The sequence below is a fragment of the Hippichthys cyanospilos genome, chromosome 19 (assembly GCF_059441005.1).
Source record: "Hippichthys cyanospilos isolate Australia breed blue-spotted pipefish chromosome 19, RoL_Hcya_1.0, whole genome shotgun sequence".
Taxonomy (NCBI): Eukaryota; Metazoa; Chordata; class Actinopteri; order Syngnathiformes; family Syngnathidae; genus Hippichthys; species Hippichthys cyanospilos.
This window is the reverse complement of record NC_142387.1, coordinates 16,008,140-16,025,181: the sequence shown is the minus strand read 5'-3', so window position 1 is coordinate 16,025,181 and position 17,042 is coordinate 16,008,140. Positions and strand designations below refer to the sequence as shown.

The window sequence follows — 17,042 nt, the reverse complement described above, 5'->3', positions numbered from 1 at the left end:
AGAAGAGGTCCCTTTGGTTGTGGAAAATGGCCGACGTCGAGATGGATATCGCGTCGAGAAGAATGAATAATTTCAACGAGCACGTGTAAGTCTTTGGCTTTAGCTTTATGCTTTCGTATGGATATTTTTCCAAAAAGCTAGGGCACATTCATGGATTAAAAGGGAGTGACGTGACAGGTTAAACGGCGGGAGGTCAGTCGTGTTGTTTGGGCAAGACTGCTGCCAAGACTCGCTAATGTTCTTAGCTTAGCAGCGCTAGCATTAAGTTTCACGAAACGTCAAGCTGACGTCGAAAGGTATCTTAACATTTTTTCATTTATGCCCCTACGGCGTGGGTGAGGAATGCACGGAATTAGCTCAAGTGTGCGATTTGAACTGGCAAAATGCAGTAGCGTGTTTAAAAAGAGTCGGCTAGTATAGCCTAACTTTGCTAAGGTATCTTAGCATTTCCGAGCTAATGCCGTCCAAGCATTTTTCAAACCGGGAAGTGAAATATATTCGCCAACCACAGCACAACAGTTTGTGTAACCTTTGCATGTTTTTGTTACCTTCATTGCTACTATGGGGAATGTGCATGACTAGTTCTGTGAAAGTAGTCGTCCGGCTAACCTCATGACATGTTCATCCGCTTCACATGGTGGCAGTCGGCAAGGATTTCTTCCGATTGCACGCGGGCCGTTTTGTTCTTTTTAAACAATGTAAAAAAATACTAAAACGGTGCAAGGTTGATTGCACTGTTTTTGTAATTGTCTTAATTGCACAAATCAAGCCGATGCATTATGTTGTGCTGAAACAAACAGGCCTCCTTATGGTTGCCATTGGTTACGTGTGTTTGTGTTTTTTACAAGGATCCATTATCAGCAAGATAATCCTTCCTGGATTTGTATACAGCATGATCTTCCGAATTAGAATGTATAAACTAATTTCAGGAAAAGCCAAAATGATCGTAATGTCTTGAACTTTTAAAGTTGAAAAGGTTGTCTAAAGCGAAATGGGATGAATCAATATCTGACCCCTTTTTTTTATTCTGATTATGTTTTGGTTTGACGAATAGGAAACAGGAAATGGAAAGCCACGAGAGAAGTGGCAACGAGGACAGCGGAGACATGTCGGAAGAAGAAGAGGAAGAAGAGGTATGACGTCGTCTGACAGTTTTTGCAAGTGCAGAACCAAATTAACAGAACACTCATTTTGAAAAGAGTTGCATTCAACATTTGAAGTAAAAGCTAAAGACTTCTTTAACGATTCTTGAATACGTACTCTCACTCATACTTGCATATTTTCTGTGCTTGCTTTGTGTTCCTCAGGTTCACTTTAAAACTTGCACATAGAGCAAAAACAAATCAATTAATGCCCTCTTAAAAAGCAAAATGTTCACTCAACGATGTGCGCTAGCTTCATGCTAACATGTAATATGAAACGTCGTAGATGTGCTCTTGGGAATCGGCGTGGACGTCACTGATTGTAAACCTTGATTGAATTGCTTCTTAAACCCACATGAAGCAGCAACGCATACAAGCAGGCACAGGCATACACTTCCTTTCCTTTTTCATTACACAAAATAAAGTCAAATGTGGATGGCGGGCCACAAATGGCCATAGTTTGGGCACCTCTGATGTACACGGTGCTCTTAGGATTTCAAGGTCCTCGCCGTGTGTAGGACTGAACTTTTTTGCCCGTTGTTCCCTCTCCCAGGAGGAGGCCGAGACCAACGGCGAGAAGCCCGAGCAGGCCGCCGCCAAGCCGCAGGTCAGCGGCGGCGGCGGCAAACACAAGAGGAAAAAACACAAGCATCGCAGCAAGCACAAGAAACACAAGCACGCCTCGGAGGAGGACAAGGAGCGCAAGCGCAAGCATCGCCACAAACACAGGAAACACAAGCGCAACAAGGAGGGCGCCTCCCCGGCCGCCGCCGCCGCGACCGCCGCCATTTTGGCCTCGTCCGGCCACAAGAAAGGCGAAGGCTCCCCCTCGTCGGGCAACCCCGGCCTGGACGACCGGACGCTGCTGGAGGACCTGGAGAAGCAGAGGGCCATGATCAAAGCCGAGCTCGACAGCCAACTGATGGAGGGCAAAGTCCAGTCGGGCATGGGCCTCATCCTGCAGGGTTACAACTCGGGCTCGGAAGAGGACGGCGGCGGAGACGGCCGCGTCAGAAACGGCGAGCAGCGCCAGAGGGGCGTCTCGGGGAAAGCCCTTTCCCCCCGCGCGGGGGGGCCCGGCAGGTCCAGGCGGGACTCCGCCGAGGGCAGCAGGACCGCCTCCAAGCGCCACAGCCCCGGCAAGAATGCGGAGCGGCCCGCCAGGGACTCCAGGCAGGACAAACAGAGCAAAAGCGGCAAGGACGCTAGCGTTAAGGACAGGGGCCGCGCCCGCAGCGCCTCGAGGGAAAGGAAACATTCGGACGCCCCCGACAGGTCCAAGGAGCGGAGCAGGGGCTCCCCTCCGGAGCAGAAAAGCGCCCGCGCCGACAAACAGCGTCCCTCGCCGCATCGGGACGAACGCCACGCGCAGGAAAAGACGCGGCCGCGGTCTCGCTCGCCGGGGCGCGAGCGGCCCACCCGCCCCGACGCCGAGCGAGACAAAAGACCGGCTAAGTCGCCGTCCAAGGACGCTTCGTCCGGCAAGGAGAACCGCTCGCCGCGCCGCCGGCCGCCGCACAGCCCCGCCAGGAAGCGCAGCGTCTCGCCTCGCCTCAGGGACGCTCGCCACGCCTCGGCCGGCGCCGCCGACCGGAGCAGAGCCAGGTCGCCGCTTCCCCCGCCGCCCAGGAGGGCGCGCTCGCCCGACGCCCGCAGGAGAGAAGCCGAAAGGCAGGAGTCGCCCCTCAGGTACGTGGAGAAGCTGCCTTTGCTCTCCGGCGGTTGACATTTCTGATGGATGGCATAAAAGGACTATTTTTGTCCAAATGATGCTCTCAAACTCACTTCAAAATAATTATGATATAATTAAGAACAAATAGAATTCAATTATTGCCAGATAAAAGCCCAGATCTTGGTTTTGGGGCTTTTCCTCTGAGAGTAAAATGCAATTTTCATAGCAAGCTTTGCCCACACAGGAAACGGCTTCGAGCGGAACCCGGGCCGGGTCGAGACCGCTCGCGAGACAAGACCCCCCCGGCGCCCTCCCGCCGCCGGGTCAGCCGCTCGCCGCTCAGGCGACGCTCCCCTTCGCCGCGCCGGCGCTCCCGCTCGTCGCCTCGCAGGCGGAGCCGCTCGCCCCTTTTACACAGGTGACGAGGATGAAGATGGACAAGTCTCTGCCTTTGATATGGTCTTGTGTTTTTTTTCTAAGAGCAAAGGAAAATAACAAACACGCAAACCTGTGTTCCGGGGGCCAGATCGGGCGACCGGGACCGCTACGGGAGGCTTCGGCAGTACCGCCGCTCCACGTCGCGGGACCGCGACAGGAGGAGGCGACGCAGCAGGGACGAAGACAAGTTCAAAGGAAGCCTCTCGGAGGGCATGAAGGTTGACCAGGAGTCCTCGGAGGAAGACATGTGAGTCTCGTGGCTGTGGCCAGGTCCGCATTAGCGAAAAGGCTCACCCAACAGAAAAACCCTTCCAACCCCTTTCGAGAAATCGTGGCGACGCTCTTGCTCTTTTCTGTGCAGGTTGGACGATTTTGACAGCGAGGAGATCGACGAAGAAGCCTTGATCGAACAGCGGCGACAGCAACGGATGGCCATCGTGCAGGTCTGGCTCCGCCGGCCCGCCGACGCGCCGCTTGCCCCGCCTCGCCGCTAACCGGGCCGGCCCCCGCAGAAATACAAGGCGGCGAGCGAGGACACCAACATGGCGTCGGAGCCCAGCAGCCCGCAGAGCAGCACGCGCAGCCGCTCGCCGTCGCCCGACGACATCCTGGAGCGCGTGGCCGCCGACGTCAAGGAGTACGAGCGCGAGAACCTCAACACCTTCGAGGCCAACATCAAGGCCAAGCACAACCTCATCGCCCAGGAGAAAGACGGTGAGCGGCGCTGGCCGCAAGCCGGTGCCTTTCTTTTACGAGGCCGCGCCCATTTTAGCCCTCGCTTAACTTCGTGTTATTTCGTGCTCTTTCTACGTGGCAAAAGCCGTGCGGATTTTGAGTATTTTCCTGTACAACTTTCCGCATGAAAAGAATGCTAGAGGACTGGATTGGCCAGATCCGCGATGTGACGACACCCGCCCTCAGATCCTCCTAGAGCTCTTAATTGCCGCGGCGGAATCTGTTTGTACTGCTTGCGCCCGTTAAGAGTACGGAATTGCGCGTTTTTTTTCAAAGCTCGTGACACCGCAGCTTTTTGCGATTCGTTTCGGCGGACGTCAGTTTGAGAAGTTTTGCCGTAAACGGCGCCGGGCGGGTTCCCGGTGTCCCGGTGCGCAAGCTTTGTTTTCATCTCCGCAGATATTGTTGTGTCCCCTCCACTCTCTCGCTCACTTTTTCTCCCACTCGGCGTCGGCAGGGCCCAACCCCAAGAAGCCGTCGGCGCCCGACATGTTCACGGAGTCGGACGACATGTTCGCCGCGGACTTTGATGTAAGAAAACGGCACGGGGGCCCCGCTCAAATTTCATGCCAAGTAAACATGTGGAACGTGTTCCTATTCAGTATGAATATCAATCTTTTTTTGGTCATAAGCCTACATCTATCGTCCGGTTCATCCAGCCCTATAGCGAGCCACCTTGCTAAATGTGTTTGTCTCAATTAACGGTGGCCTGGCAATAGCACAAACCTTGCAGTCGCACCTCATCTTTACTCGCATGCAACCTGCTTCTTATAGTTGGGAACAATTCCATTCATATTAGAGCAAAGTTTCCAACCGTGAGCTTTCATCGGAACGCGTGCAAGAATTCTTGTCCTGGCGTGCGTGCAGAGCGCCAGGATGAGAGCCTGCGGGGTGGGCAAGGACTTCAAGGAGAACCCCAACCTCAGGGACAACTGGACGGACGCCGAGGGCTACTACAGTAAGCGCCGGCCGAACCGCGGCGCGCCCCCGTCCGCTCGCCTCTTAGCGCCGCTCCCCCAGGGGTCAACATCGGCGAGACGCTGGACAAGCGCTACGACGTCTACGGCTACACGGGGCAGGGCGTCTTCAGCAACGTCATCCGGGCCAGGGACACCGCCAGGGCCGGCCAGGAGGTGGCCGTCAAGATCATCCGCAACAACGAGCTCATGTATGACGGGTGGATGGCTGGGATTTGGCCGATGGGTGGATGGATGGATGGATGGATCCATCCTGGATGAAGAGATATGGATGGCTAAGGCTGATGAGTGGCTGTATAGATTGTAATGGATAATGAATGAATTGAAGGGTGTGGCTAATTGCTGGCCAGCTCCGGCTAACGACCGAACGCTCGTACGGCCGGACGGGTGACGCGCGTTGCGTTTTGGCGCGGCAGGCAGAAGACGGGCCTGAAGGAGCTGGAATTCCTCAAGAAGCTGAACGACGCCGACCCCGACGACAAGTTCCACTGCCTGCGCCTCTTCCGCCACTTCTACCACAAGCAGCATCTGTGTTTGGTCTTTGAGCCGCTCAGGTAGCCGCCGGCGACGCAATGCCGCCCGCCCGCCCGGCCGGCCGGCCGGCCCGCTCTCACGCCTCCGCGCCCTTTCGCCGTCAGCATGAACCTGCGCGAGGTGCTGAAGAAGTACGGCAAGGACGTGGGGCTGCACATCAAGGCCGTGCGCTCGTACAGCCAGCAGCTCTTCCTGGCCCTGAAGCTGCTCAAGAGATGCAACATCCTGCACGCCGACATCAAGCCCGACAATATCCTGGTGACGCCACAGAATCCGCGTAGCATGTTTTGCGCGCGATATGAATGGGCCGGATAAGTGGACTAGCCCTTTAAGCCGGAGGTGTCTGAAGTTAGAGGAAAATCTATTCCCGAGTGGGCCGGACAAATAACTTAACTTTAAAAGAACAACTTTCAACAATCTTTTTTTTTTTGGTACTGTCCTAAATAGTACAAGCACGAGATCACCATTAATCACAAAACATTAACATTACATATGTACAAAAGCCTGTGCTTTTACTACATAATTCATTCAAACGTTTATTTTAAAATATGCTCCCTCACAGTCATTTTGAGGGTGCTTATGGCTCCAAAACGTTTGTATTTTTTTTTTGTCCCCAGGTGAACGAGTCAAAGACCATCCTGAAGCTTTGCGACTTCGGCTCGGCGTCCCACGTGGCCGACAACGACATCACGCCGTACCTGGTCAGCAGGTTCTACCGAGCGCCCGAGATCAGTGAGTCGTCCTCGCCGTTCCCGCCCGCCCGCCGCCGCTTGCTTTGTCGCGCCGAGAACCCGCCCGACTTTGCGTCCGTCCCGCCAGTCATCGGCAAGCCGTACGACTACGGCATCGACATGTGGTCGGTGGGCTGCACGCTCTACGAGCTCTACACGGGCAAGATCCTCTTCCCGGGCTCGTCCAACAACCACATGATCAAGCTGGCCATGGACGTCAAGGGCAAGATGCCCAACAAGGTGCGCCGCCTTCGTCGCGCACTCACGCAGGACGGACCGTGACGCAACGCCCCCGCCGCCGCCGCCGCCGCTCTTTCCTCAGATGATCCGCAAAGGATTGTTCAAAGACCAACACTTTGACCAGAACCTCAACTTCCTCTACATTGAAGTGGACAAAGTCACGGAAAGGGTGAGACGCCCCAAGTTGATTCATCTTTTCATGAGAAAAACCTTGCGGCTCATAGTCCAAAAAACGCGGTACTTAATCGATTTTTTCAAATTGAAACACAAAATAACAAAATTCAATAGGACAATAATTTTTGTTCACGGAGCATAAAAATAATTATTTGCCTTTTATGTATGATCTTAGTCTGACAGAAAACTTGATTTTGTAACCGGAACAGGCGCGGGGAAAAGACAGGGGAAACTACAACCTTGGGAGAAAAAAAAGTTTTTAACAGGCTAAACCAGGAGTAGTACTTATAATTCCGATAACAAGAACGATGAAATTGTCGAGCGCGGACCGGTCCTTGGAGATAAAAAGTTTGGGGACCACTGCGTTAGAGATGAACCAATATGCTTTTTTCAGGAGTCAAGGAATCCAATACCCGATATTTAAAGCCGATAAAATGGCGATGTTAAAATAATAGTAAAAACAAGCGTCTTTTAATGATAGTCGTAACAAGGTTTAAAGAGAGATGAGAAGGCAAAAAGTGAAAAGGTGGGCCCGGCGCGGCTTTTGCGTTGGCAGGAGAAGGTGACGGTGATGAGCACCATCAACCCCACCAAAGACCTGCTGGGCGACATGATCGGCGGCCAGCGGCTGCCCGAGGAGCAGCGCAAGAAGGTGACGCAGCTCAAGGACCTGCTGGACGCCACGCTCATGCTGGACCCGGCCAAGCGCATCAGCATCAACCAGGCCCTGCAGCACCCCTTCATCCAGGAGAAGATCTGACCTCAAGCCTATGCGCTCTCACCACGCAGCCCTCCTGGGTTTTTCTTTGTTTTGTTTTTTTTTTTCCCCCTTTCTTCCCCTCTTTTATGTAACCCTGCGCAGTGAGACGCTTTAAGTTAAGTGGCGCGAGACCCGTGTAAATAGTGGACGTCCAGTGCATGCTTTCAAACGTTCCGTGTACAAATGGCAAGCATCCTTGGGATGGAGGCTCCTCCCCTTGCCCCGCCCTCTCTTGTATATAGACGCCCTCGTCATGGTTCGCCACAAACGATTGATTTGGTCCAATGTCGTCAGACTTCAGTAGTTGCTGTTCTCAAAGCACCTTCACTATACTTTTTAGTAATAAAGAAAATATTTCCTATTTCTTGACGTTGTTCCTTTTTATGTTACGTAATTTCACACCAACATGAACTCCTTCCAATTCGTTCGAATATTAGGTAAAACGTTTTAGTATGCCCGGTTCGAACCTTTACCCATAAGGCCACGGGGTATGCGAACGCGGAAGTTTGTTCCCAACATTTCCAATACGAGCGCGTGGGTGTCACCGGTATGCGATGCGTTGTGCGCATGCGTAATTTTATTTTTCTCTAAGCATTTAAACTTCAAGTTCGAAGGATTTTCCCTGACATTTGAAGTCCAGGTTTGTTAAGCAAGGCCAAGCTTCCAGCGAATGAAAGATGTAGCCATAAAACGAAGGCGTATCCACGACTTGGCGTTGTCGTCCCAAGATGATGCTGTTCGACCAAGAGAAGTTTCTTCCCGTCTCTTAAGCGACGTTCAAGGTACGTTGTCAAATACAAGACCTATAACAAACCTCTTGGATTCATTTGATCAGTTAGCACTCAATTCAGCACTCGATTGAGTGCGCACTTTAACTAATTAACAAGCCGTATTCATCAGGTCGATACGCACGCTCATTAAGATACTTTTAAAATACTTTTGTACGCGTGTGTAATTTTAGAAAATGAGCGCACGATGGCGTAACAGTCACGAGATTTAAAAACATGTCACTGAAGAATCAGTTTCGCGAGTCAACAATGTTGGCTAATATTGCAGCTGCCACGCAGCTATTTGTTTTAATGACCAATTCCAAATCTAAATCCACCTGAAGATGTTTTAGATTAAAAAAATTGTTTCAGAAAGCTGCTCATTATTGACATTTTAAATGGAGTTCTACGCCTATGAACTAGCAGTAGTGTTAACCAAAATGACCACACGATGGCGTCATCGTCACTAGATAGCAAAATACGGAAAAAAATGTAGGATGCTATGTTTTGGAAATGGCACACATAAAAAAACAATTCCTCCATTTGAGGCCTTACTGCTCAGCCTCATATTACATCTCATTGTCTGCTCTAAATTGATGCTCGATAGCTAAATTCCTCTAAATCAAATGATAATATGAACAAAATGTCTGCCTATCAATCAAATGTTTTGGATTGGACCTGAAATTTTCCATTCCAAATGTTTGCGGTGTGGAGGCGGAAAAATGTGCCGAATGTGCAAAAAAAAAAAAAAAAAAGTTTGAGCATGTGTGGCAAAGGCAAGGCTGAAAAGTCTACACACCCCTTCTTTAAATGTCTCGTTTGATCCAAAACTGAGACCCAGATCATTTGACTTCCAAACTGCTCCTGTGCATGATGAAGTTTTTTTTTTTTTTTTCATATTTCTGCAGGAAGAAAGAGTTTAGCACGCCGGAAATGTACACATTGACATTCTACTCTCTTTTCTTTTAGCGGTTGCAATGGGCCAGCGTTGTCTGTGAGAAAAGTGCTATTTTAGGAAAACAAGCTTTACTTCTATTGAATGACGGTGGTGCGGATTGCAATCAGGGCCCCCTCCACATCTTTTGTATTCTCGCTGCTTGAAACGTGTCATCGGGCCCAAATGCCAGTTTGAAGCGCTCGCATTGGATTAGAAAGGACAAGATGCTCTTTTGCGGACCTTGGAGCATTCTTTGCATAATAATGAGTTTTTTTCCGGCAAGGATCCGGGAGCAAAAAAGGCAAATAAAAATATGCATATAAAAAGAAATATATGTATAGTAAATATAAGCTTTTGTAGCTAAACGATTCGACTACTTTAGTTCTTGATTAGCGAAAGTAATCACGTATCTTCGTACTTTATGACTTAAACGATTTGGTCGTTAGATTTGGCAGCAGCAATGTTTGGTCAAAGCCACGAAAGCCGCGAAAGCCACGAAAGCCACGAAAGCCGGCCGTTGCCATTTGCCGGGGGGAGAGCGGATGGCTTAGGGTTAGTGTTTCAGGGTGTTTATCGGTCATCGTCACCCGCTTGTAACCCTTCGTAAGTCCCGAGAGACACTTTTTTTTGCGGTTTTAGGAAACTGCCATTTTGGGGTTTAAAGGCCTGCCTTTTCTTTTTCTTTTTTTTCTTAGTAATGGGCGTTGTCTGCGTGTGACTTTTGCGGCGGCGATTCTCGGCTTTCACTCGCGCCACGTTTGACTCCATCGTCCAAAAACAGAAGAAGAAGAAGAAGAAGAAGGGGAGGAGGAGGAGGAGGAGGAGGAGGAGGAGGAGGGGAAAAGTTGCGCGGCGCCGGTCGGCATGCGGGAAGAGTGAGGGGTCGCGTCGGACGCCGCCGCCGGCATGGCCTCGGCCGTGTTCTCGGGCACGTCGCTGGTCAACATGTTCGTGCGGGACTGCTGGGTGAACGGCGTGCGGAGGCTGGCGCTGGGCCCGCGGGGCCACCGCGAGGACTTCTTCGAGATCCGCGCCGAGTGGTCGGACCGCAACGTCTTCTACTTGCACCGGAGCCTGGGCGACCTGGGCCGCCTCGTCGGCCGCCTCGGCGACTCCTTCCCCGGCGACGCGGCGGACCTCTGCCGCTCGGCCCTGCGCCAAGGTGGGACCCGTTCCCTTTCGCGTTTCCTCCGGTTCGCGCCCGAACGCGTCGAAACGGGACGCGTCGCGAACAAGAAAAGTAGAAAGGGGAAGAGAAAAACAAAGCGAGCCTTGCTCGGAGTCTTGACGTTTTGCCCAGCGTTTACTTTGCGCGCGCGCGCGTTTTGTCAACTTTTGGCGTAAAAAGTTTGTTTTGTTTTTGTTTGTTCCGATCTACGCGAGTAGTCGCCGATCGGGTTATACCAACTTTTACTCCAAATTTCACCCAAAAACAGTGACAAATTTCCATTCCTTTAATTGACCCTTTTCCAACTCAAGGCCCGGGGGCCAGATCCGGCCCCTCGCTTCAAAATGGGACGCGTGACTCTCAGAACGCAGATGGGCTCGTGGAAAAAGTGGTAATCGCGCGCTTTTCCGTAGCGTTCGCTTTTAAAAATGTGCCCTGTTAACTTTTCGGCAGAAAAAGCTGAAATGACGGCTGCTTTGTCATCGTCCTTTTCATTTAGCCTTTGGCCATAAAAGGAAACAGAGTCATCTGTGTTAGTCACAACTTCTGTTTTTTGTTTTTTTTTGTCTGTTTGTTTTTCCCACCAGTCACTTTGACCTGTTTGCGCGGATCAATAATGGCCAAAGTCCCACAGGCAGTCCGACCCCTATCTAAACCTACGCAAAATCTGGCGCTATTTTAGTGGCTTCAACCGCTCGGGGGTCACATGACATTGGCTTTAAAAACAAAGGTCAAAGGTCAGTGTCTATGAATGCTCTCCTAGTGTGCGTTACACCAACAAGCGCAGGCCAAAATACTCTCACAACTACTCATATTTGTGTGAAGACGTTCAACATTTTTACTTGTCTGTTCAGGGGAAGATTTTTATTTTATTTTTTAATAATAATACCGGAAAGAATCCAGGCGTCTTTGTAAAACCATACACATTCAAAGTCACAGATACGAATGTGAAGTCGTCCACCCCAAGTGGATCTAAATAAAGAAAAAAAAGAACAGGAAATAAAGAAAATAGAAAACAGACCATTTTTTTCTTACTCACTGTCCCTTTAAGGGAACATTTTTTTCCCACTATGTATCAAGAGTACTAGTGGAGCAAAATAACAGACTCGATGTTGTTTTCCCGTCGCGTCGTCTTTCGCGACTTGAAATTTTGTACGTTACAAAATATTTGTAAGTCAAGTCCTTTCCATTGCAATTGCGTACCGCCAAATATCGGTCCAAACATCCCCGCAGCTGCGCCTGGAATGTTTTGACTTCCTGACTTCCCCGACTTGTTGACAAGACGGGGAAACGGCAAAAGTGCTGCCGGCTCGTCTCCGTCGTCTGCCGGGCGTCCCGTCCGGCAACGGGGGGCGGGAGGGGGGGGACCTCGCTCACGACAGCGAGCGAAAGAGGCAGCCGGAGCGCCGCCGCACTTGCTATATTTAGTCCCTGGCGCGCGCTTGGTGAAGACGGCCGAGCCATGTGGAAAAATGTCCGCGCGGCTCGCTGACGATCGGACGTCTCCCGGTTGTCCGAGCGGGCGCTCGCTTCGCGAGGAAGAAAACGCCGATCCATACAACTTTTTCACTTCCGATACCGTAGCGGTAACGCAGCCAGGATTACTGTCCGATACCAACGTTGATCCCTGTATGATATCAGCGAGAACGATACCAGGTGTGCCCCAGCGCAACTTTTCAATTTTGGTATCATAACGATAATGTAGTTTGAGACCATTTTTTCAGAGCAATACCGATAGGAGTACTCATTTGAGTGTTCATTGATAGCAAGTACCGATAGAACATGTACTGACTTTCACAAAATTATTAGCAATTTTCTACTTTTCTAATTTGTAACTTCTAGCTTTCATGGTCCTAGAGAGCAACAATCATAATACCTTGAAATAGGATACGGTATCAGCCCGATATCAACACTTGGGATCGGTTCTCAATAAAGTCAGTCAAAAGAATGATGCTTTTTGAAGTGCAAAATTACACTTTCAGAATATTTTTTTGCAAACTCGTATACAGTTTGATTACAGTATAACCTATAATTTAATATCTGTACATATATATTGATATTTGAGTTTTCTGGCCTTTTTTAACATCTGACATGAAGTTAGAGCGTTTTGGGGAGGTCTGCCATCTTTTTCAGGAAGTGGGAGACCGCTGTCCTCGCGATGTAATCTTTTGACGCAAACGGCTTCCGAGACGATTAGACGAACATCTTTTTGCGTTTTCCTCGCCCGAGGGCTACGGAGACCCGCGAGTTAGCGCAGGAAGTTCTTCAAAGATCCTTTAGTCACGATAAGACGTGAGACGAGTCCCGTCTTCCTCCTCCTCAGGCGGCCCCGACGCGGTCCAGCTCTTACTCACGTCTTCCATGCGGCGGGAACGTTGACATCATCCCGCCCGCGCGCCCGCGCCTGTTTTTGCTGCGTCACACCCAACTTCCTGAAAACGATGTCACGTTAGTTTCTTTACTACCATAATTCCCCAAATATTTTTCACCTTCAACATTACACTGGCGAGGCTGTCACTGGCTTCTCATAATGTGGGAAAGCCTTAAACTGCAAGAAAAGGTCAAACTTACGGATTCAAACACAAGAAAATATGAAGAATTGACACCCCAGAAGAAGTGTCACCCCAAAATGAAGGCTGCGTCCTTTCCACTTAGTGAAAACAAGTTTTCCAGGAGAGCGAGAAAAGGATGGAAAAACAAAAAGCGATGTCGAATACAGTCTGTTCATTTTTGCGCTTTTTTCCCATTGAAATTCACCGTTTTGAAGCGATCTTTGGAAAGAGGATTCCACAGGATGTGAGCGGCAGGAGAACTGGAATTGCAAACACATCTCTGTCCGTTCTCCTCGCCAGCAAACATAATTGACGGTCTCTTGTCTTCCTTCCTTGTGCGTCGTCTATGAAATTATGAAGTTGAGCCAACCTGATACTTTCCAGAGCTATCAAATTCCAAAATTTGAGTTTTCAACCTCAGCTTTTCAGCACGTCGTCTATGTTCAAGGAAATTGTAAATTTCACCGGTGCACTTTTTCACTTCAGGCCTGGTGAAAATCAAACAAGCCAACGACATGGAGGAGAAGCTAAACGAGGTGGAGCGGCTGCTGAAGAACGCCATCAACTTGCCCTGCAAGGTGGGTCGCCTCCACCACGACATGCATTAGAAGCGTACAAGATGTGTTCGAATGATGTAGCAACACAACAGTAACGTGCCCGATCGCATTTACTTACGGATGGTCGCACAGGACATTGACCAGAACATCCATTTTTGTCAACAAACTTTTTTACGATTTGGTTTTCTTTAAAAGTCCCCCCCCCCCCCCCCCCCCCCCCCAACCGCTTGCTTGTTAGAATAGTACACCAACATAACAGTCACGCACCCGCTTGAAAGCCCACTAGAAATTGGTTTTGCCAACAGTATTCCAGGTCGGAGGTCATGCTGACGTTCTTCGAGCGCTCGCCGCTGGACCGGGTGCTCCGCGACGAGCGGGTGCACGCCATCCAGCCGTGCTTTCAGAGTCCCGTCAACATATCAGGTAATCGGCGCTCCCCCTTCCCCGCTTTTTTTTTTTTTTTCACGTCGCCCCATCGCCCCTTTTGATACTTTGCAGAGATCATGCGCTCCAACGGCTTCTGTCTGGCCAACACGGAAACCATCGTGTTTGATCGCAAGCCGCCCGACGAGGCGGGGAGGCCGTCTTCGGCCGACTCCTTCGACGACACGTGAGTCCGCCTTCTTTTTTTTCCCCTAGTAAATCGGGTAACGTCGCCCCATTCATTTCTGGCTACTGCGCTCACGGCCCTCAAGGACTCACTTTGACACGGTTTACCAACAGTTTGGTTTATGTTCCAATCCATTTTCTCTTAATTTGAAAAGAAAAAGGGCATTAAAAAGCATTGCATTGGATTTCTGTTTGCAACCCTGTTAAAATGGCATGAAGCGCATTCTCGTAGATCCATTTGAGAGCCGCCGTGGGTGGGACCAAAGTCCGGCCCGCGTTTTGATTTTCACCGTTGCATGAAATGTTATGAGTTGCGTGAAAGAAAAGGCTTCCCTGCTGCAAAAGACAAGCTTTCCTGCAACTTGTACTTCTTTGATTTGAAGCTTTGCGTCAACTACACGTCCCGCGATAGCAAGAACTTTGCATGATGGGAGGCCAAGCTAACCCACTCAATGATTCAATATCATTGAATATTGATTAACAGAGATGTTGCGCTTGTGGACATTATTACTAAAGTTGTTGTATTAAAGTTCTTTAAATACTGTATATAGCGTGCTTCATGCATGGCGCACATCGTATTTTCATCCAGCTTTGCCACGCCCGAGGTCAATATTACCAAATGCACGTCCCGCCGCCAAAAAATGTGGAGTGTTTGCGCGTGGAAGTGGGCCTCGTCCTCGCGATCTCAAGTCAAGACGTTGCGTCCGCACCCCCTCTTTCGACAGGAAGTTTGCGGGCGCACCCCTTCCTTCCACAATGGGAAGCGCATTCCTCGGAAGTCCGATGACTCAAGCGCACTTTGCTCCTTCTCCCGCCAGCTCGGACGACGGCCTGGAGTCGGCGCCGGCGCAGGCGGACGCGCGCGAGGGCCAAACGGAGGCGTACCTCACCAACCTGTCCTACTACCACCTGGTCCCGTTTGAGACCGACATCCTGGAATGAGGGGCCCCTCCGCTGACGGGCGGCCCGAGCCGAGCGTCTGCCGCCTTCCTCCGGGATGTCCTTAAGTCTTCGGGAAGCGCTCGCCGCCATCTTGGTTCGTCGTGCTATTTTGGTGCGCCTAATGCAAGCTCTCAAAGAGGATTTGCCGGTGGATTTTGAGGCTTTGACAGCTTAAGCCCTCGGAGGTGTTGAGAAAAAAAACAAGACAAAAAAACACCCGTCCAGGTGTGCCACCTGGAGCCCTCCGGGGTACCTTTAACATTTCATCTTATGCAGCCGAATTTGCACACAAGCATCATAGCGGATCTTTTGCGGCAATTTTTTGTTTTCACCCACAAGTAGCAAAGCAATTTTTCTCTCGCGGTTGGGTTGCAGATGAACACGATTGGCAGTCGAATCTTCAATTGCCGTAAATTTCGGACTGCAAGGTGCACCAACAAAAATCGAACAGAAAATGCCTTTTTGTAGGCCGCGCCGGACTATCAGCCGCAGCTCGTAACATCAAATATTTGCGCAAAAAGATGCTTCGTAGACCTTTTTTCAATTTTTGTTTTTATTTAACACTTTTTTGGAAGTACCTGGTCCCAGCAACATCACGCTTCAAAACAGACTGAAAACGACTGATCATTTTCAATACAGACATACTCGAGTTGGTAGAACGCTGTACCAACACAACAGTAACGTGCACAATTGTGTTTACTAGTGAGAGTACCCCCTGGTGGCGAGTAACATAGCAGTTCATACTCCAAATCAAAAGTTGGAAAGCATCTTCTTCCCTTTGTTTACTAGACGATTGCCCCCTGGTGGCATTTATTTTTTTCCCCACACTGCCCAATTACAGCCACGTCATACCATCAATGTCTGAAGACAGACGTGCATGTTCAGAAACAAGAGCAGCACCGACATATTTTCAACACCGACACACTGGGGTTGTTAGAATCCTGCTGGCACAAACACAACAGTAATGTGCCTGCTTAAAGGCCTTAGAAGTTCTTGGGCACTGTCATGTTCCTCTTCACCCTCTGCACTAAATCCATCCACTTTTCCCGCTCCCCAATGCCAGCAATTATTCTGTTCACAGCTGTGCTTAAGTTTGTTTTCACAGAATCCAATGGAGATTGCCCCCTAGTGGCTAATAAAAAAAAAAAAAAAAAACCCAAATTGCAGAAAGGGTTCAAAGCGTGCAAACAAAGTCACATTTTATAGTCCGAAATTTAAGGTAAGCAAACACGAAGCCACTCCAGCTGTAAAAATCACACGCCAGCACTGAGAGATTTGAACCTTAGACCGCGGAACTGTGAGGCAAACGCGCTAACCACTAGGCCACTGATCGTAAGCTTCAAGTTGTGATTTGTACTTCAAGCGAGCTGGAGAAGAACGAGTGTCGGTGATCACACGGTGCTGCGACTCACCACCATGAAAGGAGACAACACACGTCGCGAGGTCATCGGGTTTACTGGGGGGCAAACAGCCCACTAGAATTCGTTTCGAGATTGCTATTATTACTAACACTTTCGACAAACACAAAAAGAAAAGAGAGCAATCGTATGACAGCTTTCATTGTCGCATTATATTTTCTTAATGTGAATAAACAGGAGAATTTGAGTGAGGATGATAATGACAGGAATCTTTGCGTTGTGAAATGTATTTTAACGGTTCTGACAGTATTACATTTAATAAGCAATACGTTTTTAATAAAAAAGACTTGTAGCAACCAAGCGTGTCTTATGATCCTCTGTCGCCGTCTTGTGGTTCAGAGTGGAAGTGCATCTTATTTTATTTTTAATATTAAAATTTATTTTACCGAATTCACCACCTGAAGTACAACCACACCACCTTCTATAAAAGAAAGCCATTTTTATTTAATCACTTTAATATAAAATGGCTAATCACTTCGCGCATTGGAAGCAAAATGCTAATTCCACACAATGACGATAAAATGATAATGAAACGAAAATGAACAATTATATGCGGCGTCACAATTGAAAAAACATTACGCTCAAAATCGTAGCTTCGCGCGTCACGTTTCCAACCTTTCCAAAAAGGCGCGCGACGTCACAACGCGCATGCGCGGTCGGTGTCGTTTGGCAGCTGTGTTTCCGGGTTT

General features: G+C 49.6%; 2 protein-coding genes across 2 annotated transcripts; both read left to right on the top strand.

The window, feature by feature from the left end:
• On the top strand, positions 1–7,764 carry prpf4bb (pre-mRNA processing factor 4Bb). The gene is made up of 16 exons (XM_088402369.1): positions 1–85; positions 1,055–1,133; positions 1,696–2,831; positions 3,059–3,232; positions 3,341–3,499; positions 3,614–3,695; positions 3,765–3,966; positions 4,445–4,518; positions 4,855–4,945; positions 5,008–5,155; positions 5,381–5,518; positions 5,603–5,756; positions 6,116–6,230; positions 6,318–6,469; positions 6,552–6,638; positions 7,200–7,764. The coding sequence occupies exons 1-16, from the start codon at positions 27–29 to the stop codon at positions 7,401–7,403; spliced, it is 3,054 nt and encodes a 1,017-aa protein (XP_088258495.1). The 5' UTR covers positions 1–26; the 3' UTR covers positions 7,404–7,764.
• A 2,195-nt stretch (positions 7,765–9,959) lies between these two features.
• Positions 9,960–16,649, top strand: pxdc1b (PX domain containing 1b). The gene is made up of 5 exons (XM_088441827.1): positions 9,960–10,269; positions 13,314–13,405; positions 13,690–13,807; positions 13,883–13,994; positions 14,812–16,649. The coding sequence occupies exons 1-5, from the start codon at positions 10,014–10,016 to the stop codon at positions 14,933–14,935; spliced, it is 702 nt and encodes a 233-aa protein (XP_088297953.1). The 5' UTR covers positions 9,960–10,013; the 3' UTR covers positions 14,936–16,649.
• The last annotated feature ends 393 nt before the right edge of the window (positions 16,650–17,042 follow it).

What these genes read in the sequence shown, in the direction of transcription:
- prpf4bb (XM_088402369.1), top strand. Translation starts at nt 27, where the DNA reads ATGGCCGACGTCGAGATGGATATCGCGTCGAGAAGAATGAATAATTTC. An exon ending in AACGGATGGCCATCGTGCAG is followed by an intron (nt 3,696 to 3,764) that starts GTCTGGCTCCGC and finishes CGGCCCCCGCAG; the next exon opens with AAATACAAGGCGGCGAGCGA. An exon ending in TCAAGCCCGACAATATCCTG is followed by an intron (nt 5,757 to 6,115) that starts GTGACGCCACAG and finishes TTTTGTCCCCAG; the next exon opens with GTGAACGAGTCAAAGACCAT.
- pxdc1b (XM_088441827.1), top strand. Translation starts at nt 10,014, where the DNA reads ATGGCCTCGGCCGTGTTCTCGGGCACGTCGCTGGTCAACATGTTCGTG. An exon ending in CCGCTCGGCCCTGCGCCAAG is followed by an intron (nt 10,270 to 13,313) that starts GTGGGACCCGTT and finishes TTTTCACTTCAG; the next exon opens with GCCTGGTGAAAATCAAACAA. An exon ending in GAGTCCCGTCAACATATCAG is followed by an intron (nt 13,808 to 13,882) that starts GTAATCGGCGCT and finishes GATACTTTGCAG; the next exon opens with AGATCATGCGCTCCAACGGC.